Below are 22,976 nucleotides of genomic sequence, written 5' to 3' on the forward strand. Positions count from 1 at the left end.
AATTATTGCATATACTTTTTTTATTTTACCAATTTGACCAACACAGTATAAGATTTTGAACATAAAAGAACTCCTATTCCATAACAGCTTTTGTAAAGCAAGGAAGTTAATAGCCATTGACTGTGTACTACATGCCAGGGGATATACACAAAATATTGCAATCAACACTTGCAACAAAATTATAAGGTGGGCAGTATTATCTCCTTTCAGATAACACAAAGTCACTTGCTAGTCAATGACTATAATAGTTATAGTTCTAAGTCTTTACTCTCTCCCCAATAATGGGATCATACATCCATTCCCTTTGCCACGTAAACCTGCCGTGTGCCTTTCACTCTGGGTTCAGCTACATGACTTGTTTTGGCTGATAGGATGTTAGCAGAAGGGATGCAAACAGAGGCTTCAAAAGCACTTTTGCAGTTGGCATCTTCTGTTCGATCTCTGTCATCACTGGCTTAGTCTTCTGGTTCCAAGAAGACACCAGAAGCAGAGCCACCCCAACCAAACCAAGCCTAGATCAGTCTACCCACTACCCCCCAACCCTCACACTGTCCCACACACACATGAGCTCAATTAATCCTTATTGTTGTATGCTACTGAGAGTTTGTGATTGGTTGTTACTTAGCATTCTTGTGGCTGTGGTTAATTGAAATGATGGCTAACTCAGAATTCAAACTCAGATCTCTCCAAATCCACAGTCTTTTTTCTGTGCCATACTAACACATAGTCTAAAACTTGTAGTAAAATCACATTTAATATATGGGAAATTGGGCTGACCCAAATGGGATATTGAACAAGTTAATCCTTGTCGTTTTTCTCTTTTCCCAATATGACCTCCCACGCCTAAATATCCAAATTAGGCTGGTGCACACCCTACAAATGACAATGAATTCTATTAAACCTATTCCAACACAAGTATTGCCCTGAACTTCTAAAATTAAGCTAGACATGGTTGGGAATAAATTTTACATAATAGTATCTGCTATTATGTAAATAGTTCTTAAAGACTCAGCAGGGAAATGGTTGAATATGGAAATAGGTAAATAAGTTGTGGTACATCCAAACAATGGAATATTTTCCCTCTATTTCACATATGAAAAGCTAAATACGTATATTTAGTTATTTTTGCATGAGCATAGAGAAAAGAATGGGAGGATACACACCATGCTGTTACATTGATTACCTCAGGTGGTGGAGCACAGTAGTAAGTGAAAGACGATAAGCATTTACTTTATACATCTTTCTATTGTTTTGCTTGTTACAGCAATTTTATATAACTTATAAGCCATTATTTCTTTGAATGTTTTTCTTCTCTTTTCTCTCTCTGCTTTCCTTTAGGTACTCCCATTATGCGTATGTTGGTGCACTTGATGATCTCCCACATTTCTCTGAGATTCTCTTCATTTTTATTCACGCTTTTTTCTATTTCGCTTCTTGCACAGTCTCTATTAATCTACAAGTTTGGTAATTCTTTTTTCTGCCACTTCAAGTCAACTGTTGAGCCCCTCTAGTAAAATGCTTATTTCAGTTACATACTTTTTCAGCCCCAGAGTTTCCACTTAGTTGCATGTTATAATCTCCATTTCTTTACTGATATTTTCTATTTGGTTGATATTGTCATCACACCTTCCTTTACTTCTTGAATGCTGGTTTTCTTTAGTTCTGGGAACACATACCCAATGGCTATTTTGAAGTCTTTTGCTGTGAAATCTGACATCTGGTCACTTTCACAAGTAGTTTCTATTGTCTTTTTTCCCCGGTGTACGAGTCACACTTTCCTGTTTCTTTGCACGCCTCATGATTTTTTGTTGGTAACTGGACATTTCAGATTATATATTGTAGCTACTCAGGGTACAGGTATCCCCTCCACGGCTTGTTTTTGTTATTTGTGTGTTTATTTTTTACTGACTGACTGGATTTTGGTGACATCTATTCCACACACACACACACACACACGCACACACACGTGCACAGTGTTAAGCCTTTCCTCTTGCTCCTCAAGGAGGCGCAGATTTGGGGATGCTTATGGTCACCCTGGGATGACGATGGTGTTGGCAAGACTCTCTTTCTTTCCCTGACCTCACCCAGCTATTAAACTCTACTAATTGCCTACTGATTATTGTTTTTAACAATGCCCTGGGGCATAAATTGCTCTATAAACTAATCCAATCGACTTGTGACTCCTTTGGAGGAATAGTTTCTGAGGTTCATGTTTGATATTTGTTCTGACCTCAGGAGGGCTCCTCCCAGCTGTCTCAGTCCCCAGTTCTCTCCTGCAAACTAGCCTGCCTACAGTGTAGGCCGTATCTTCAGTAAATCCGTGAATCTCCACCCAGCTGTCTTTCACCACAACCTTCACCGTTCTTGAGAGGATCCTTAGGTTTGAACATCTCCATGCTCCTTTGCAAATGAAGTCAGTTCCTCTGGGAAGAGATTAAGAGTGATCTGTTTTACAACTGCTTCTCCCCTAGCCAAAATCTCTGAGCCACATCTCCGAAGCTGGAAGTGAGGATGATGGCAAGCTTTGCTCTGAGTGACACCTGCTGTATCTGCTGTGTACCTAGTTGGGGTTGGGAGGGCGGCACCCCCTGAATTCCTCTTGGCTTGCCTTTCCTAGCATGGAACCACCACCTCACAGGCCCTGGCAAAGGCAACAAGGCCAAGTATTCACAGCACGCCACACCCAAGAGAGAACATTGTCTCACAGTACGGGCTGGGTGGGAGAAGGGAGCCCTCACCTCCTTTCTTCCTGGGAAGAAAGCTCTCCAGCTGGAAGCGCTGTGTTCTAGGCTATAGCAGTCTGGAGGAAGCCTCTACTTTGTTGAACAGGAGTTATGAGGAAGGGAGTGGTCTTGGTTCAAATAGCACACGCTTCCCTTCCATACCAAATTTTCGTACTTTTTCTTGAACAGGTGTTTTTTCACTATTTTTTCTGCCCTTAGGACCATTTCCAGAGTCTTTAAGTGGTTGGGGTTTTTTTGATAATTTTCACCAGTTTCAACAGTGAGTGGGTCGCAGAGCTCCTCGTGCTGTCATGCCAGAAGTCGCTGTCCAATCAACCAAACTTAGATAACATTTGTAACTAATGAAAAAGTAATGTGAAAAGAGAAAGATATGGAAGGTTTTTTACTCCAAACATGATCACTTATAGATGTAGAAACTGAGGCCCAAAGTCAGTAGTCCATCCTCATGACCCTTCCTTTTGCTATGGTGCTGGGAGCCCAGGGAGGCCCAGAAGAGATGCGGCAGGGGTACTCTTGGAGTCTGACTAAGGGAGACAGCGAGAATCTTCATGCTGCCCCTAGTTCAATCACGTGGTTCCCATTAAAGGGGGAGCATCAGGGGTATTTTATTTATCTGGCACAGAGACCCCCAGCAATGCCAGCTAAATCAAACATCACTGGCGAGTCAATTCCCAGGTTTCCGTAGAATTCTTACATTCAGCCATCACTCGTTTAATCTTATATTACTAAAGATAACTCTGCTTTGTTTGACAAAAATGCATCTGGAGTACAGAATCTTAAAAGGGAATGTGCCCAGATGGTAGAGGTATTTAAGGAAATACAGTTTTCCAATTTGGGAATGCGTAACCCCCTCTGATTTCATTGGTATGATTTTTCAAACCCCTCTTTTGCCTGTACTCTGTTCAAATTGCCAGGGGAGATTCGTGGTGTAGTCATGGTAACCGTGAGGCCTCACTCTCACCCACCCCCACCCCCACCCCCCCGCCACAAACACACTGCACACACTTCCCCACCAACCATAACTCACTCAAACCCAAAACTCATTTATATCCTGCAAATGAGCTTAAAATAAGAAATACCAAAGTTGTATGAACCTCCACATGTTGTGTTTTTGTCACTATGTCTAATTACTATTCACACCAAAGGTAAAAAATATAAATGGGATGCAGTAGCAGATTGCTTGTGGTGGAGGACTTCCTTTTTAATAGAGAAGAGAATCGGGAATTCGTCCATTCCCTCTCTGCTGGAGGAAAGCTGGAATTGAAGGTGGCTTCAGAGATGCACTCTCTCCTGATTGTTTCGCTTTCCTGGCAGTAATAATTATTCTTGGCTAACGGTGTTGGTTTGTAAAGCAGGTAATTAGTGTTTCCAACACTGTAATTGAATTTCCTGAAAGCAAAGACCCGCATTCTACAATCTAAGTCCCAATTATTTGACCAAGAACCGAACCTCAAGGACAGGAAGTGAGAATTCCCCTGTGTTTGCCTTAGTCAGACCTCATCTGGGTGAGATGCCCTGTGCTCACATCACTTTCAGGGAAACATTGATGAATGGATCCCCATTCATGGGCAGGAGACCAAGTCAGTGAGCTGATCTGTAAACCGTGTCTTAAAACTAAGCCCTGAAGAAACTGAGAGTCTTTGGTCTGAAGAAGTGTGTGGGATTTTAAATCCCAAGGTCTGTGTTTTATGTGAAATGATCTCTGAAGAGCAGAGGAATTGCTCCTGAAAGAGGAGCATCCTTAACCAGGGAGATACTGGCCCCAAGCCTTTGCCACTCCCTCAAAGCAGCGGTTGAGAACGTGTCCTCACTATTTGTTCTGAGGCCCCCAACTATCCCTGCTACCTACAGTGACGTGGTGACATGTGCAAGAAGCCCTCCCAAGGAATCGACTCCCATCTCCTTCTCCCTCTCAGTCTATTATTTTCCTAGCCTGGGTTAGCCAGGAGTGGAGCCCCAGATAAAGGTTTATGTGAGAGCAGTTTATCTAGGAGGATGATCCCAGAGAGCAGGACTGAGAGTCAGGGGAGGGAAAAGGAAAGAGAGAGTAACGAAAGCCAATACACAGGGGTATCTGCATTGTCTAACTGGCCCTCACTCTTGGGCCATTTACTTGCACAGAATCACCCGAGAATTCACGAAATCTGTCTCTGAATCATCCGCCTGGCCTCGGTAAGAAAGGAGAAAGCATTTACCCACGGGCTTCTGTCCCCTGTTGGTCCAGGGCCTCCCCCATGGGGCAGGAACTCCCTTCCATTTCAGAGTTGAGCACCTGAGAGTGCTGAGCAGTGTTTTGGGTGTGCCATGCTGTGCTGTCAAAAATGCCCCAGGCAGCACACAAGAGGTCCACAGCACAGACCTCAGGAGAGGTGCCATCGGGTTGGACCTGCAGGAAACTCATCACAGCTGTGTGGATTGATTGTCACAGCAGCTATGATGAATTAAGAGGCGAGGCCAAGAGGAGGTGAGGTGGTGCCCTGGAGGTATCCAGTCCATCCAGCAGAAGAGTAACCATCAGTGCAGAGGGAGGTGGACACACTCCGGGGATCCTCGGTCATTCCTTGGGTGTGTAGTATAAAGACCTGACTGTCCATTTCTGACCCAGGGATGCACTTTCCCATTCCTTTCTCTAGAATCTTCTGCAGCTACTCTACTGTCTTGATTTACATCCATCTGAAACTGCCTGCATCTTCAGACATGAATTCTGCCTCCCTCGGTCCTATTGGAATGCACAGTGCTGGCCCAAGACTATAATCTATGATTCTGCCCTTCCCAGCTTCCGCCTGTTGGAGGAATTAGGATCTCTGAACACATTCTCCTGCTGTCTCCCTAGAATTTCTCATGATGACCTCTTCCTTGCTTCTGTGGCCTCCACCTGCTGTCCCCTTCTGACCTGGCCTTGTTCCATGTCCTGGCCTCCTCCTCACCTTCTGTGCTCTTCTGCTCCCATCATCTAATTCATTCTCTCTCCCTCTCCTCTTTATCCTCTTTCCCTTGGCTAGGCTTCCCCAGGGAAAATCCTATACGCAGTGTAAACTACATCTGAGAACTTGATGCAAATGCAATATTGATTTTTAAGCAAGATTATGTAAATTTCAGACAGTCTATTATTCTGCTTGCCAAAATTCCTTTAACAAAATTATGAAGTTGAAGTTCTTTAATATGAGGCAGGCCAAAAAAAAAGTAAATACCGAATGATCAAATCAGGAAAACATGAGATTCTAAAGCATTCTATTGGCGTCACAGGCATTGCCTTCAGACTCAGTGAAACCTGAACACCAGAATTTTGAAAGAGACATAATTTCTGCTAAACCCCACCCAGTCTTCTTATATCTCTTCTCCATGTAAGAAACCTGAATCTCTCTCTCAATCATTCTTTCTATAGTGCGTGGCCTATGTTTGTATGTTTCTTACATGTTTCTAAGTTTCCTGTCAACTGGGTCACGTTTACAGCAATCGCCCATGTTTCTTAGGGTTTTCTCCAGGCTGTTAATATAGGATTTCCAATCCCATTCAGAGATTCACCTGGTTCTTTCTCGAAGTCCACAAAGGGTGCCACATGTTTACACGCAAGTGTTTTCCTCGTCTCCTTCTGCCTGCTTTGCTTCCCCATTTTGATGTTCAGTGTCCCGCACAAGGCCTTTCTCCACTGTCACCACAGCGAGGGCTGCTGCCCCCAGTCCCACAGCCTTCCTCCAGCCTCCCTCCCACAGGGCTCCATGCGAGTCCAGGGAGGTGGCCAGTGATCTCTGAGACAACATTGTCTTGCCCAGACATGGCGTGCACATCTGGTCTCTTTTCTTCTCCAGCCAAAAAGAATTCTGCCATGCAAACCGATGCTGGGAAGGTCTCTTTCATGAAACACACAAGACTCAGGCTCAGACACATTCTCAGATCCTTCACCGATCTGTCTTTTCTGGTCTCCTTTTTCTGCATGCTCATCTTCAGCTGCAGAACATTCTGGAAAAGGCACGATTCCTTCAGGCCAGATTTAGCATACCCTGATTTTTCTACTACACTTGCTGATGCCCTTTCTACCTGTTTGGCTTCAGGAAGAATTATTTGTACTGAAGAGATGAAACATGAACAGTTTTTTTTCCTTAGAACTGCAGATTCAAGGAAAAGCAAAGAGGGAGGAGGCTACTAACGTTTACAGACATCAGATGAGTAAAAGGAGGCTTAGAAAGGTCCCTCCCTTGCCCAAGCTTATCCATCTGATAAATGATAGAAGGAGGATTTGAACTCTGGGACTGTCTGAGTGCAAAACTAACTCTCTCTCTCTCCCCTCTCTCTCTCTCAATTATCTTCTTTCACAGTTCCCACTGATGTGGCTAAATGAGGTTTCCTGTCACTACTTTGTGGGTATCTCACTTAATATCTGAATATGAAACTAAACTCCATTTTCTCTGTGGACACTTCATTTTTCTTTTGCCTTTAAGCTAGCCCTGAGCCCAGATTTCCCTCCACATTACACTTACAGATCCCCTGACACTTTTTCCTGTAGCAGAAGCCACTGGTAAGGGATAAGCAAAGTACATCCTGCCAATTGTCTCAAAATGAAACCTATCTAACATTGCATGCATTCTCTTTCTTGCAACCAACCAGGACTCACACACAGAAAATTCCGTTTCTGTGTTTTGTTTTGTATGCATTCCCTACTGGATATTGTTCTCACTGTAGAAAGTCAAAACCTAGATCTTACAGCCATTTGTCCATCTCTTCTATTTTAAAGATGAGGAAATTGGGGTTTAGCAACCATCCCACGACCTCACAGCCTTTCCTAGATCACACAGATTAGATGGGGAGCCAAGAACCCCTGAGCTCCCAGATTGGGCTTCTCCTAGTGTGACAGCCTTTACGTGACCAGTCGTACAGAAAAGATTTGCTCCCATGAGCTCAGCTAGGGGAGTGGCTACATGTTTTTAAATATAGTTAATGTCACCTCCCATATGTGGAAGAGTTCAATTTTTGAGTAGACACAATATGAATGTAGAAGGCACCACTCACTCCTGCGTTCTTATTTATAACACTTACTCTTCACAAATTCCCAGGCACACCCAGAGGTTTTTGCCTATATGAAGCTGTCCGGCAACAAGAAGTGGTGAAGGATGGTTATATAAGCACAAATTAAACACCAGCCACCTGCTAGGATGGTACCAGGTTTTCCACATAAGCATTTAATAAATGTTTGCTGAATCTGAATCTAGACAATTGCCCCAACGATTAGGAAAGTCACTTTATTTCAAGCCCGAGCATACTACAAATGGGTGAAGGACAACCTGGGCCTCCAGCAAATGTCCTCTGGAATCATCTCCAGATTCTGATGCATCCTAGAGAATAGAGGGGAAATATTCATTGTTTTCCAAAAGCCGTCTCATTCCCCTTGACAGAGACTGGGACGGAAGGCTAACCAACCTTGGAGCGCAAACCTGTTCCACATCTTCAAGGTAGCTACTGCCCTCTAGTGTTGTAAGAATAAAGCAAAAAGCAGACCTTGGTAGACTCTAAAACCAACCTCACAAAGTTTTTCAATTGCTGTCTCAGCAGCCTTCATAGGGACTTGGAAAGTACCACCCAAAGAGGACATTGCACTGGCGTTGACCAGTTGTGGCTCCCAAGGTTTCTTCTCAGCCAATTCACACTGGTACTTCCATACCAATTGGCGAAAATCCACTCTCCTAAGCCCCTTGAGTGCCTCCACCACCACTCCAGAGCCGGGACCCTCTCCTGGACCCCCCAGACCTCTCCACGGTCCAACAACTAAAGCCTTAACGCTCAGCGAAGCTGGGGCCTCTGAGACCCTGATGCAGAGCTGTAGCTGCAGTGTTAGGCCAGCCTTTGAATCAATCCGATGATTAAATATTTTGAATGTGACTCTTTAATCACTCTTCAGCATTCAACTAGCGATGTTCATCCATCTGTCCGTTCATCATTGATCAACGCCTACCATGTCCCAGACACCATGTTAGTCACAAGGCACAGGAAAAATGAAAGTTTTATTAGATCACAGTCCTGTGGAATCGTCTACACCTAAGATGGCATCTAATTTGGATAATATTGTCCTAGTGGCCTGGAAACATCTGCAGCCGATGACTAATCTATGCCCAGGCTTCTTCGGGGGGAATTCAGTGAGATGATTTCACTATACTATATGCCAGGTGATGAGGGGCCAGACTTTGGCTCCACTTCTTAATAGCTCTGTGGCCTTTAGCGAGTTACTTCACCTTTCTACATTTCAGGTTCCCCATCTCTAAAGGGAAGAAAATAACACTGAGATCATTAGGTGAATATGAGGATTAAAGGAGATAGTCTTTAAAAGTCTTTATCACTGTCCTTGTCGTATAGTTTTCAATAAGGGTTTGCTAATATTTGGATCACAAATTATTAAAGGTTAAAGATGTATTTACCAATCACCCGATTAAATGTTTCTACTACTTTAATATATTAAAAACCAAAAAAAGCTTAGACCATCAGAGCAATTCCACTTTCCAGGGACTGTCAGATGGAAAAACACTGAAAGCGAGATGGAAACTAGAGCATGAAAAATATGAAGAGAAAACAAAAATGGCTTTGGTCATTTCACACGCACAGTATCAGTTTAATCATTCAGTAGATGCAGTCACTGTACATGGCATTATTTACAGATTTATCCAAACAGCTCTAGGTGGACATATGGTAAAGGTTTATCCAGCCAGTTGTCAAGTCATTGTAAACCAGATAATGGGTCCCTTTGCCCATAACTTGTAAACTTCCACTTGATGGCTCACAGCATGTGCTCTGTGTCCTTCTTGTGGCCATGAGACCAAGGACTGGTCAGTATGACAAGACTGTGAAACATAACTGACTTTTCATCATCTCAGCTTGAAGGTCCTTTATAGAAAGATGGCAGGCTTCCAAAGAAACATCTTCCTCCAGTGGCTGTGTGTCAGCACATTTCATCAACAGCAATAGTGTTACAAATGCCCTCTATACCTACAAAGTATTCTTCACAAATCACAGAGCACTTCACAGGACCACAGCGGATACCTGATGAGATTGTGTTTATTAACTTTGTTCCCAGACACCACCATCCCAGGAGCCAATTGCCATAGTGGACGTTATTATTCAACCTCTCAACTCTGAAAAGCTAGCAGTGTCTCAGCCTGTTAAAGCACTGATTGGCCAAATTTGTTGCATTGGCTGTAGAAAAGACTCAACACCATTGGTCAAACATTCAGGGAAGACCATCAATAGTCACCCATGTCTGGACACTGTTGACCTTTGCCCAAAAATGTCACCTCTCTAGTTCCCCTCCCACCTGATAGAATGAAACCTCTTAGTCTCTCAGCATTGTTTATTGGAGCCCGGAGGCTTAGCTTGGACTTTACAAATTTAGCCTACCATTTTGAAGTAGAAAAGAAAAAAAGATGCATAAGCATAAATCATTATAGAAAGATAGACCAGCCAACTTCAAGGAGAGTTCTTCCTAACACCTCAAGCTGCTTTATCTACTTAACCCACCACATCAAGAACAAAGAAGTAATAATAGTGTAGACACTCTTTTAGTCTGTTACGGTTGGGGACCTCCAGGATTCAGATGGACCAAAAAGCTGGGACCAAATCTCATGCAGAAAAATAAATAACCTTAAAGACTCCTTCATTCCTGAAACCGGAAACGCACAGCTCAGCTATTTGAACGTTCGGCCCATTTGAAATGCAGCAGAATTGACAAATCAGTGTTTAACTACTTGATAAATATTTAAAATTTTTAAATTTTATAATATCTTGTTGATTTTTATCCCTTATGTGAAAATAGCCTGAATCAAAACTGACCAATCCATGGCATGTATATTAAACAATGAAATAGTTTTCACATCTATATGCAGTGGGGGTATTTTTTTAATTTTTATATGTCACAAATACCTCCATTTTGCTTAACCAAAACGTAATTTTAAAAAGTTGAGATATCTTTCAAAATCACCTATTAAACTGGATACACATCTGTCTACTCAGGACTACCTATAAAATACCTTTTTCCTGCCTCCTTGTCACAGCCTAAGTTCTAACACAAACATGTCAGCAAGGTACTATCCATATTCTGATTGCAAATCCTCAGTTTATAGTTTGATATTACCCCTGTAAAATATGTAGAATGTAGGTTTCTGGAAATTATCCTTATTAAAATCATTAGTGTAAACACCAACAAATTATGTATTAGCAATCCATTCAAACATTTGTGAAAGTTGGGTTTGCTTGACTCATCCAGACCGACTCTGTATTGAAAAGAAATCTATACCATAAAAACACATTTTAAAGAAGTTGAGTTTTATCACTTTCAAATATTTTTGAGATCGATAGAATTTGTGTAATTCTTTGGGAGAAATACTTTAATACGTAAGAGTCACTTACGATTTGGTCATCAATTGCTTACCAGTTGTTTTTCTACACATTTTTTAAGCAATCCTTTATGATATAGCTTGAAGTCTAATTTTCCTGGAAAGCCATTTTTATAGGTCTTTTGTTCATACCCTATCAAAATCACAAGTGCTGATTTAGAGACATCTGAATCACTGAGATTCTATATTGTATGCAAGAACCGGAGGACAAGACGTTGGTTTTGAGTGGCTTGCTCTCCTGAGTGACAGCTGCTGTGAGTAGACACACCTTCCTACCTGGCAAAACTATCAAATGTGCCAACCACATTAACTTTGGTAGAAGACAGCTCCTGAAAGACCTTTGCTTCCTAAAGAAAGGCATATTTATGGTCTCTGAAATTTTAAGGTATTTTTAAGCCAACAGGACCAAAGATGAATGGACAGCTATGTGTGTGTTTTCGAGAGAGACGACAAGGACTCCTCATTCCCCAGCTCAGGGCTTGAACATTCTGGAAGACGTATTATGGTCCTGCTAAGTGGATGCCCTGTTCATTCTGTAATTAGCAACAACTGTAACAACTTTTATTTCTCCATTTAACCTTCATGGATAGTTCTAGTCTCTGTTTCATTTCATCATTAATCTTTCTGGAAACCTCTTTGCTGTCACAAAAGCCATGCATATAAATTTCCCCACCGTGCTTCTGCAAATTAAATAAAATGTGCTTTCAGCTTGCTTCAAATTCAAAGGCTATGTGTGATTTATTTCCAAACTGTTCTTGGGGCTGTGCTTAAACACAGCACAGCTACCCACAAAAGCACAAAGTTTTGGATGACACGGGACCACTTAGAGGTAGCAACCTAGTAGAGCACGGGACACATGGTAGCCATTGTGTAAATATGTGTTGAATGAGGTCTAAGAGGAAGAATTTATCTCACTCAGCCTTTCTCTTATCTACAGAAGAAATGTTCACCCTTTTCAAGAGACATTTCCAAATCAAGTTCAAGTTGACTGTCAGCAGGTCAGGTTCCTACCTAGATATGTCTTTATCACTCTCTGTGCATCCCTAGCTGGGAGAAAGCTTTTAGGATCAAAGAGTACAATTAGAAAGCCTAATGGATAACAATGTGCCACAAATATATTTGTGTCTATAAGAATCATTAGCACATGGAAATGGGCAAAACAGGGCTCAGCGACCTCCAGATGAGAAGGTGTTAATTAGAGGTCGACAGCCAGACATGGGCTCATAAGGACAAGGCCTGGGTGAAATGAAGCAGTTTCCAGGGAAGAGACGATTTTCACTGACACTCTTGAGTTCCTGAAGCACTGCCACCAGTTGATAGTCCCTGAACTTTAGGAAGATGGTGATCGTTTTTCATGGGCTACTAGCTTTCGTGAGTTTCTGGTCGAGCTAATTTTAAGTTACGGGGGCAATAAAACTTCCCCCAACAAATCAAGTTGGCGGGTGTCAGTGCTGCTCAAAATCCGGTTCAAGGACTGACACCATCCACATCCCTTGGGAGCTGTTAAAAATGTGAACTCTTAGATCCCACCCCAGATTTCTGTGTGAGTTTTAACACCTCTCCACCTGATTCTGACACATGCTTAAGTTTAAGCAGCATGATCCATCTAGCCTCTCTCCCTTTCTCCCTTAGTGCCAAGATCCTCAATCTGGAGAAGGGGCAGCAATGTCCCCAGGTGAATACATTTCCCAGGCTCCCCTGCAGCCAAAGGAGGTCAATGATATATGAATGGAAGCAACTGGAAGGGGCAGGAAGGAGAGTAGTTTCAGGGGAGGCTGTCTGAGCTGGGAGGTGTAGCCCTTTTGCCCCTTGCCCTTCTTTCTGCTTCCTGCCTGAATTGTGGATGTGAGGATCAGTGCTGCAGCAGCCATCTCAGTACATGAGGCAGCCTCAATGACAAAAAATCACGGAGTCTAAAGGCAGGAGTCTGTTCCCAATGATCAGGTTACAAGGCAGCCATACCAGCCACAGCTTTCTTTCCTCCAGATTCCCTTCATATGAGAGACAAATAAACCCTTAACTTATTATAAAGGTATTCTAAGCCTGATTATTTGGGTTTTCAGATATACGCCATCCAACCTAATCCTAACTAAATCCCAAATATTGGGCGTTAGCTCAGATGTCCCCTAAAAAGCCAGATGTGGAGGTAGAAACACCGGTAGGCTTGCCCCACTAACTAACGTCATGCTTGCATTCCTGGCCCCCATCCCTTCTTCCACATAAAATTTTCCGTAAAATAGATTTAAGTAAAAACTTATTATGTTCTGCAAAAAAATGAGCAAGTGTGTCTTTTTCTTTAGCTGGACTAAAAGAAAAGAAATTGGCACACTCCTTGAAGAAAAGAGAAACTGGAGAGGGCAACCACATTCAGAAATCCACGGTCGACTGGTAAAGGAGCAAGAATCTTCTTACAAACAAAAGGTGCATTTTACTAATTATACAACCCTTGTACTTTGTTTTTATTGCCAAGTTAATATCCATCTTTCCCACTGGCTGTAAGTGGAATGAGCAAGGAGGCGGAACTGTGACCAGTTCCTTCACCACTGGATCCCCAGGGCTTAGCAAGGAGACTGGCTCACAGAAGGGGCACAGTGAGGATTTGTTGAATGAATGAATAATTGACGAATAAATACTAATTTCTCTCATTTATACTGATCCTTCCACTTATTATAGGTAAAACAATCATGTAGGTTTTCAATGAATGTCCTCAGGGAACGAAGGGCAAGTGTTTGTCACATTGTCACATTCCCCAAAGACACTATGGGAGGCCCTGAAGCAGGGTATCAGTGACTGAGGGATTATTCCAGAATTATAGACAGAGCATCATTGTAGACGTTATAACCCACTCCTGGTACTACATGTCACTTTGGTCACATCATTTAACCTCTCAAGTTCCCCATATGCAAAATAAGAAAGATGAAGGAAATGATTCTGAATGTTCCTCCCAGTTGATTCCATCAATTTAGGAATCCAGAAGAGACCTCAGGGTCTGAAAATAATCTCTAGCCCCAGTTCTTAAAGGTTTGCTTACAATCACTTTTATTATTATTTTTAATGAACTAACACAAGGTACCAGGGAACCCTGGAAATGGGGTTATTTATTACATGACCTCAGGCTAATGAGTTATAAACTTCACAAATAGGCACATCCCTCTCACTAATCATTTCCAATAAAACAAAAGATAAAAAACCAGCATCAAGAGATAACACAATACAGTTGGGACTATTAAAAGTAACTACTGTCAAACCGGGCATCATAAAATACAGCAAGAACTGGGAACAGATTTGCTCAGCGAAGGAGCGCCTCTTCCCTTCAGCTCTCCACGGATGCCACTGGGAATGTCTCAGAGTAGAACATGAAATGAAAAAGAAACGGATGGCCAGGAATGCTGTCCATTATCTCCCAATGACCAGCCGCAGAGACTATTTTTAAAGAAGCATTTATCTCAGCAGGAGTGACAGCATTGAAGAAATGGCCAGGTCCCAGCGCCAGACAGTCCTTCATGGTTAAAGGCTGCAGAGAATGGCTGCACCTTTACAAAGGCCTAGTGATGAATGAGATGGGAATTGCCCTTGGTTAGTTAGGTGGTTGGTGTAGGGAGCCATAGAGGCAAAGTCAAAGTTAGAGCTTGGGTATCAAAGGATGTTTACCCCCAAATTATTGCAGCCACCTCAACACTCAAAAATTAATCCGACTTTAGATTTACAAAATCCATCTCAACTAGAAATGCAGACTCTGCCTTGTAAATTGTTTAAGTGGCAGCTGCTCATTGAATTGTATTATCCCATTGAAGAATAATGTTATAAGGGATGTGGTGACCCCAGGTTTAGACAATTCTCTTTTATGAACCTAGCCACTGTATTTCATATCGCAAGAATATGGAAAGTATATTACAGCTATATTACATTGGACCTCTCATAACTGACATGGCATTTATGTTAGGTAACTCCTGTAAAACAATTAGAGAAACACTAATACGCAATGGTATATTTATACATCTGGGGGAATCAAGGTCAGATCAGAGATGCTATGTTGTCCTTCCCCGTACAGAGAAAAAAGGGGGTGCATAAAGAGGTAGGGGACAAGAGAAGCAGAGTAAACATTTTAACCATTAAAACTGATCTCAAATCGAGGGTAGAAAGGTGTCATAATGTTTACTCTTCCCCCCTTTACCTGTTACTCCAGAGAATAACATGGCCTGAAGCTATCATGGAGCCTAAGCATTCCTCCAAAACTGGGAAAACACTCAGCACAGCCATCATTATTCTGTTTTGAATTTTTGGAAATTTCTGGTAGGGAAAGTGTGGCACCTGACAGCATTGAGAGCGTTGCAAATCAACTCAAAGAACTAGTTCTTGCAGACTGATGTTCAGCCGGCCTTGGCAAGTTCCCCTCCAGGGCCAGGAGCTCATAAGCTCACTGTTCCTTCCACGCAGGACAGTTCTGATGGCTCAAACGTTGTTCATTTCCTATTTCGTCAGGTCTTGAGTCTATTGCTGACCCTTGCCAAAGCAATTTGTCTAAGATTCCTCACCCTGCTCCCACCACCACCACCATTCATGTTCCAAACTGGATCACAGGAAATGGCTTCTTAGAGCACTCAAGGAAAACGTATTTCACAGCCACTGCACTCCCTACTCCCGCACCAGTGACATCCATTTCAAAAGCCGTGAACGGGCATACATAGCACAGATTCCTCAGGGGTCTTGACCATGACATCAAATATGGGTCATGTTGTACTGCTAAAATAAATGGAAAGAACTATGCTTTGAAGTACTGTGACTACATTTCCCCAACCCTCTCTCAGTCCCCCAGATTGTCCACTATGTTTTCTTCTTGCCCACAAAGAGAGTGCCAGAAGCCACTGAACACTTCTCCTGTTGTTTCTGGGGGAGCAGCAAAGTTAAATGCCAGCACTGAAGATGCTTGAGTTTCACAAGACAGTGATCTGTGTAAGAGGAAAGTAACTACTCCACCTACACAAAGAAAAGTGCCTGGATTAAACGAACTGTGCGACATGAGTTTGCTAACTGCATCCTCCCCACAGCAAGTTAAATGGCTATGAGAAATTGTGCTTGCATTTCATTCCCTTGGACCCAATTTCTTGGGACTTCAAATGCCAAGTCCTCCCAAAATATGGCTAAAATGCTGGCAAATATTTTCAGATACCATTTCCTCAAATTAAACCCAAATAGAGTTATATACAGTTAGTTTACAGAATACCTATCCCATTAAGTTTCTTTGACTAGATTAAAATAGGAATAAATATCATTGTTAAATTTACCACCTAATCATCATGGAAAGCTTAGGACACTTGGTGGGGAAAGCAGACTTCTATAGATATTGCTCAAATATTTGGTTTTCTATATCAGAGTATCTTCAATGCTATTGTGGTGATTTTCAAATGGAAAATACGATAGGTGATACTTTTAAATGCAAAAATATAAGCAACCTGTACTTCAAGCCCAATATTCATATGAGGACTCGAGCTTCCTGCCAAGTCAATCTGATAGGTCATTGGGCTCCAAGGACCATTATGAAGGAACTTGAGTGTTTCTCACCCTCAAATTCATTTTGAAATGCAAATAAGTCCTTGCACCTCATTTGGGGAAATGCACACTCCTTGCTTTGTGTGCGCACCCACGGGAGGGTTTATCCCTCTTCCTCTGCCTTGCGTTGGGGAGACCTGAAGCCAAGCACACAGCACTCTGATTATAAGGGCAGCTCAGGACACCCCCAAATCAGTCACCTGAGTAACAAACATATTGACAGCTGAAATGAGTCCTAAACTAGGGGTCACAAAATCAACTTCTCCTCCCGTGCTATCCAGGTGTCCTCTGGACAGTGACAGACAGGAAGTGTGGGTGCACTGAAGGTTCCTGGACAAGGTTCTTCCAACGTTTCCTTTCCTCATGTGTTGTTCACATCAGGACCTGTTCTCGAGTCTCTGGCAGTCGAAGAGCAATCAGGCCACCCCCAACGAGAGAAGTGGCAGCCAGAAGGATGGGGACCACTTTGGTTATCCCAACAAAAGAAGCAAAGATGGTGTTTCCCAGGATGGCTCCAAATTTGCATAATCCATTGAGGATGCCAAAGGCTGTTGCCCTGTAAAAGAAGAAGGTAAATCATTCTGAAAGGCACAAACTAGACCTCATTAGATGAATGGGACTGGGTTCTTTTCTCTCCTTGTTGTGGGAGAAGGTATAGTGAAGCTGTGGGAGGGAATTTTTTTCCTAAATATAAAAGTGACACATTCTCATTTTACTCAAATTTGGAAATACAGGATAACGTAAAGATTCAGGGGTATACAATCAGATCACTGGAAGGCAATCACCACTATTAACATTTTGGAGTATTTCCTTCAAACTTGTTTCTCTTTCTTTTCAAATATATCTCTTTCTGAAATTTTCATAGGTAGTACACGAGTATTGTGAAATATTGAAAGAATGAAAAAGAATGAAGAAGAAAGTGTAAGTGTTACCCTCTTAACACTCTCAACCCTCTCGTGGCAGAGACTGCTGGAAGTCCCTAAATAGTATTTATTCAAATGTAAGACTACATTTCCCAGACTCCCTTGCTGCTGAATGTGGCCATGTGACTAAGTTTGGCCAATGGGATAAAAGGGCAAGTGGCAGCTCCTGGGAAACTTCCCAAGGCTGCAATTACTTGGAGTTTCTGTCACCTGTGGCAGAACCGAATCCTAATTATTATCCTTCAATCACACTTCCCAGTGATAACTATTATTAACCATCTATCCTTTCTCAACTCCATCTATATACAGAGACAATATTTCTGGCACTCTCTCCCCAGCTAAAGTAAAATATTTCTTTTTCATGCCACAAGTTTATTAAGATTTTGGCTATATTTTCATACTTTAAATTCTTTTTACATTTTTTATATAATTGTACCACACTATAGCTTTTTAATCACCAGCCTCCAATCTCAGTCTGTTCAGAATATTCTTGGATACATTCATATGTGTATTTTTCCAAATAAACTTTAGGATAATTTTTTCAAGTTCCCAGGGGGAAAAGAAATCTCACTGAATTTTGAATGCACCCTTTTTAAGTTAGAGAAAAACTAAAGAAAATTTGACATTTTTGTAAGATTAAATCCTCTTCAAATTCAATAAGGTATATCTTGACATACATTTAAATCTTCTTTAAATCTCTCAGTAAAGCTTTATCATTTTCCTCACGTAAGTGTTTCATCTTTCTCATCAAATTGATTCCCAGATATTTTATGATTTCTGTTATTATTAAATGAATTTCTATTTTATTTTTAATATATTTTAAGATCTATACATTATTAAGTTGGTTTTGTCATTGACCACCTTACCAAATTATATTATTGTTTTAGTATTCTCTTTAAGTAATTCTCTTGGGGTTCCTAGATTTAAAATATATCCCATTCAAATAACAGTTTCTCCTCCTTTTGTTTTTTGTAAAACTTAGAAGTTCTTTGGTTCAGGGAAGAGGGACCCCAGATAAAGTATTCTTTGCTTTTCCTTAGCTACCTATATCCTAGTACTGTGTCACCAATTTAGGGTTTTTTGCAGAATTTCATATACCCCTCTTCCACACCACTTCACATTCCTTTTTGACCACAGGGTCACCTTACCTGCTGTCCGTAAAATTCACAATTCACCCCCCATGGGGAGAAATAACTGCTAGGTAATGGCCTTGACCTTCTGCCTTTAAACCAGGCCTCTCTCCATATGGCTTGTAGGAAGTAAGAGTGAACCCTGCCATCGTGCCACACTCTCTGCACTGTCCTACACCAGAATGCCTCATCCTCATCTTTATTTCTCCCCCATTCTGGGTTTACCTAGCTCTTCACCTTTGCCCTTTATCTCCCACTGGCTGACCTGTTCTCACTTCCCTTGTCGATGACATGACACGGATGGTTTTGCCCTCCTATTCCTTTCTCCTGACCATGGTTGAACTTGTCCTTTGCATCTTGCTGTCCATCCCCACCCTATCAAGCCTTAGCCTGCCACTGCCAGGCCTATGCCAGCCCCCATGCAGGAGAAACTCAACAACCTAAGAGACATTTGGTCTATGGAACACCAGGAAGACCAAGATGACCATGGTAGAGGACCATGGAGCAGGTAGACTTCTGGCCAAAGAAGTCCAAATGAGTCCCAGAGGGAAGCCCAGGGAAGAACTGACCTCTGGTTGGTGGGATACAGCTCTACTGTGATCACATCCAGAGCATTCCAGGCAGCAATGCTGGTCCCACAGAACAGACACTGCCAGCCAATCATCGCCGATTCGCTGTTGCCAAAAAACAGGAAGAAGCAGCAGACCGCCGAGATCAGCATGGAGCCACCTGCGGAGGGAGGTCAAGGGCAGAAAGAAACATGAAGCCCGTGTCTCGGACAAGACTGTCACCCACGTGTCTGGCCCCATCTCCCATCCTCACAGGGACGCCTGAAGTCAGGTCACCTGAAGTAGAACGTGCATCTCTGCACAGAGAGCACAGCTTGACTGCATGGTTCCCCAGCCACGGAACCAGAGCTCTTTGCGTGGTCATGTCACCAGAGTCAGCCTCCAGGAAGGATTCTGAAATTGTCATTCTGCGGTGCTTCCCAGCCCAAAATAACCAGGGACGAGGCAGAGAGGGTATTAATTGAGAGTCCGTTGTGTGTCAGACCTTGTTCTAGGTGCTTGAGATCCATCAGTATCAAAAAACTCCGTTCCCATGGAGCTTACATTCTGGTGAGAACACAACTGTAAATAGGCTACAGAAGGAAAACCTGGAAAAGGGGCACAGTGCTCATTCTCCATTTACCCCCGTCTCCACCCGGCTATCTGATCTGCCCTTTCTCAGCCCTGCTCTGCGCCCCAGGAAGCTAACCCACGTGGACCTCACACCTGGGGCTCCCTTGTCAGTTGGGAGGAAAAAGAGATGGGAGTATTTCTTCCCAATTCCAGTCTTGTTTTAAAAGCCCTTTTGTGGTGATGGCTGCATCCCCCTGGGACTACAGTTCCTTCCGGGCACCTCCCCCTCCGCGGTTCCAGCTCTCACTGAGCTCTGTTAATGCTATTTTCTCCCCTTGTCCCTGCAGCCCTGGAGCTGGTGTCTGCTGCCCACTTTTGCTCATATCTGGGTGCCTCATCTGCCTTATTTGTTCCCACAAGAGTGCCCGCCACTCTATATGTAACCCCACCAATAAAGTCTCTTCACTAGAAGGAACTGGGGTCGATTCCTTCTCCAGCCAGGACTCTGGCTGACACAGCCAATGATGAGAGATCCCACTGAAAGAAGGGCCGTGTCAAATCCTGCCCAAATCTAATACGGCCACCCCAGAGGAGCTTGGGAAGTCCAGGGTGGATGCAGAGCACAGACCAGGAGTATGGCGGGAAATGAGGTGGGAATAGAGTTAGCGGAAAGGGGGTAAGAAGGCGGGCCCCAAACAACCAGCTGGGAAACAGAGCAAGAGTCCCCAGCAGGAACCAGGAGCCTGGGGGAAGGAGGGCATCCAGTTGCCAAGAAGCCGAGGCTGGCCTCATCGACAACTGCCTCCCTGGGGGGCTCTGCCTGGAATCTCACCCTCAGACCTGGAGCTGCCAAGACTAGCGCCAAACCGTGCTGACCAACTGGGAGATGGCAACTACCCTCCTGGTTTCTGCTGATTCTGGGAAGGGGCAGGGCTGTGAGCAGGTAGCCCGGTAACCTCTTCCCAAACAGCTAGGAGAGAACTAGAATGACAGGAGATGGGCGTCGGCTGGACCACAACTGCCCTGACAACTACGTCACTTACATGTATGCATCCCTTAAAGTGCCAGGCATGGGCTTAGCTTACAACAAATGTTGACAAGTGTTTGTTGAGTACAAAATATTATCCTCAAATACATCAAGTGATAGTTAGGGAACTCACCCTTCAACTAGGTTAGGTCTTCCTGCTAGAGGTCCCTATGGTCCATGTACTTCCACTTCCATAATTCTTGTTCTGCTTGTGATTGAGAGGCCTGAGTTCAAATCCCAGCTTCAACTGTGTGACCTTGAGTGAGTTACTTAACCTCTCTGTGCTGTGTCACTTTCCCCATCTATAAAATATTGATAAAAATAGTGCCTATCTCCTAGGGTTATTGTGAGGGATAAATGTGTGAATATTTACAAATGTTTGAAACAAAGCCTGAGCTATAATAAGCATTTCATAGGTGTTAGTTAAATGAAATTTCTAGTTTATATCTATCTCTTTCAATAGATCATTTGCTCCTTTAACACAAGAATGCTGTCTATCTCAATTACTCTTGTATTCCCATTGCCTACCACACAGCCTGGTAGAGAATAAGTGCTGCATAAATAAATGTTTAGTGAATGAATAAATGAGGAGTGACAAGCTCATCAGGAAAACTTATACTCTGTTGTTAACATGACACTGTTTCTACCCAGGAAAAAGCACAGCAGAGTAGGCAGGACAAAAGACGCTCCAGCAGATTCTATAGAGGGCTTTGTCTGAGGACCGTGGAGAAGGCTATTTCAAAACAGGTCACCCACATCCCACCGAGATCCTTCCTGAGCATCTGCTATTTGCCGTGCACTGAGAACACCACAGTTGATCCATCATGCCAGGCCTTTTACTAGAGACAGGAGGATACAAAGGGGACACGCTCTGAGCTCTTAACAATCTTGCTCAAAAGCAAAATACAGACATTAATAAATGAGTAATATATAGGGGCCAGCCAGGTGGGGCCTCCTACATACAAAAAAGAGGACGATTGGCTTGGATGTTTGCTCAGGGACAATGTTCCTCACTAAAAAACGAAAAAGAATAGTATATAAGGAATGATTAAACACCCCAGATATCCAATTTGGGAAGTATGGCTATTTAGCATTATAGAAGTCAGTTTTGTTTTTTGTTTTTTAAAGATTTTTTTTTCCTTTTTCTCCCAAAGCCCCCCGGTACATAGTTGTGTATTTTTAGTTGTGGGTCCTTCTAGTTGTGGCATGTGGGATGCCACCTCAGCATGGCCTGATGAGCGGTGCCATGTTCATGCCCAGGATTCGAACTGGCAAAACCCTGGGCCACCAAAGTGGAGCACGCAAACTTAACCACTCGGCCACGGGGCCGGCCCCCTATAGAAGTCAGTTTTAATCTAGGAGACACTCATGATGACAGGAAGGGCTTCAATGGCCAGGGAAAGGCTGTGTACTCTCTCCCCGCCCTGCCTGCTCCCTGTGCCCAGCCTTCCCTCTGCTCCCGTGTGGGAGGGTGTACCGGTCACGGGCGGAGGGCCATTCTGATGCACGTGTGCACCCACTCTGCCCCTCATAGACGCTGCTTTCCCAAGAACCTCCTCGGCTACTCCAGGACCTGACCACAGAATTCACTGTTCGACCCTGGGACTCAAAAGGCCAGTGACAGAGTGGCAGAAGTGTCACACTCTCACACATTTCATCCCTTTGGAGCAAACGGAGGTATTATTTTAACACTTGTGAAAAGGGAGCTCAGAGAGGTAAAGGAAGTGCACAGCCTCATAAAGTGAATGTCGGCCAAGCTGGCTGCCCGACTCCCAGCCGCCAGTCTTTTACTCGACACCACCCTGTAGCATTTTCTGCTGGAAAGCTCGCTGCTTCGGACTCATTTAGGAAAGAGGCATCCTCACGGGATCCAGGCAGTGCAGCAGCGTTACCAACTGGCACCTGCGTGGCGGCCGCAGGCTGGGCTCGGGCATCACAGAAGTTAATAAGACCATCGTTCCCTCAGCGGGCTGCAGCTCTAATAGGAGACAGCCCCACCTGCCGTGTCTAGGAGATGACTTCACCCTCACCGCAAGATGGAAAAGCCGAAATCACAGGCACTTCCTGTGTTCACCATTCTGAATATTCATGCTACTATTTATGATA

At 43.4% G+C, this 22,976-nt stretch overlaps 1 protein-coding gene across 1 annotated transcript in view; it reads right to left on the reverse strand.

The window, feature by feature from the left end:
• Positions 1-14,245: 14,245 nt before the first annotated feature.
• The window catches only part of SV2B (synaptic vesicle glycoprotein 2B), a 187,983-nt gene continuing 179,252 nt past the window's right edge, over positions 14,246-22,976 (reverse strand). Inside the window, exons 12-13 of the mRNA XM_046654086.1 lie at positions 19,292-19,451; positions 14,246-17,225 (exon numbers count right to left, since the gene is read on the reverse strand). Of these exons, the coding sequence (XP_046510042.1) occupies positions 17,042-17,225; positions 19,292-19,451 (344 nt within the window). The 3' untranslated portion in view covers positions 14,246-17,041. The remainder of the gene's footprint in view (positions 17,226-19,291; positions 19,452-22,976) is intronic.

This window comes from Equus quagga, chromosome 2, assembly GCF_021613505.1.
Source record: "Equus quagga isolate Etosha38 chromosome 2, UCLA_HA_Equagga_1.0, whole genome shotgun sequence".
Taxonomy (NCBI): domain Eukaryota; kingdom Metazoa; phylum Chordata; class Mammalia; order Perissodactyla; family Equidae; genus Equus; species Equus quagga.